Raw genomic sequence first — 1,093 nt, 5'->3', positions numbered from 1 at the left:
GTGTGTGTGTGTGTATGTGTGGCAAATGCAAAACGGTGATTATCAACAGTAGCATAAGTTGCTCCTATTATTAAATTAAAGAGTGGGGAAAGAATACGTCCCAATATTCAATAGCGAAATAGCATGCATGTGCAAACTGAAACGAGGAACTATGCTTCTGTAGTCAAAGCGACGTCCGTACACCTTTGAACAACAACATCAACACCGAAAACGCCGCTCCTTTACTCATCTCTCTCTCTCTCTCTCTCTCTCTCTCTCTCTCTCTCTCTCTCTCTCTCTCTCTCTCTCTCTCATCCTCCAATGTTTAAAAATAATGCCATCTTTAAAGTAACTGTACTCATCCACTCACCCAGAAGGTAGACGCTGTGTATGAGAACGTGTCAACGGCATCCACAATAGCGTACTTCAACAACACTTTCAACTCTGTGTTCCGGACATCCAAGATCTTCTGAGTGAACAGAGGCTCCCAGCCGTACAGTTTGATCACCTGGAAAGCCAAAGCGAACATTTAAAAACAAACATTGGAAACACATATTTCAAACAAATATTTAAAACACACCATTTAAAAGAAATATTCAAAGCGAACATTTAAAAACAAACATTTGAAATACAAATTTCAAACAAATATTTAAAACACACCATTTAAAAGAAACGTTCAAAGCCAACATTTAAAACAAATATTTGAAATACATATTTCAAACAAACATTTAAAACAAACCATTTAAAATAAACTTTCAAAGCGAACATTTAAAACAAACGTTTAAGGTAAACCTTTGAACATCCAAAACATTTGTTGAAAATGAACATTTAAAACAAACATTTAAAATAGTAAACATTTAAAACAAACTTTTAAAACGAACATTCAAAACAAAGCCAAACTCACCTTAATGCCGTTGAGCACCTCCCCCATAAGCCTGAGTCTGGCGTCTTTGACCTTCATCATCTGGTACTGGTAGGTCTTCATCTTCTGGGTCACCAGTAGGTTCACACCCAACGACAGCCCGATGAACCCCAGACCTGTGGAGTGAGTTACCCAATAACCGTTGACGAAACAGGATGGCAACATAGCCAGCCCCAGGACAGTATACAACAA

At 38.0% G+C, this 1,093-nt stretch overlaps 1 protein-coding gene across 1 annotated transcript in view; it reads right to left on the bottom strand.

The window, feature by feature from the left end:
- Positions 1–1,017, bottom strand: part of LOC106013498 (canalicular multispecific organic anion transporter 2) — a gene marked incomplete at both ends in the record, with an annotated part of 14,934 nt that extends 13,917 nt beyond the window's left edge. Inside the window, 2 exon segments of the mRNA XM_013089407.1 lie at positions 350–487; positions 884–1,017. Coding sequence (XP_012944861.1) covers positions 350–487; positions 884–1,017 — 272 coding nt within the window.
- Between the last annotated feature and the right edge of the window lie 76 nt (positions 1,018–1,093).

Source organism: Aplysia californica, unplaced genomic scaffold, assembly GCF_000002075.1.
Source record: "Aplysia californica isolate F4 #8 unplaced genomic scaffold, AplCal3.0 scaffold00945, whole genome shotgun sequence".
NCBI lineage: Eukaryota > Metazoa > Mollusca > Gastropoda > Aplysiida > Aplysiidae > Aplysia > Aplysia californica.
Note: the sequence above shows the minus strand (reverse complement) of the source record. Positions and strands in the feature narration are given on the sequence as shown.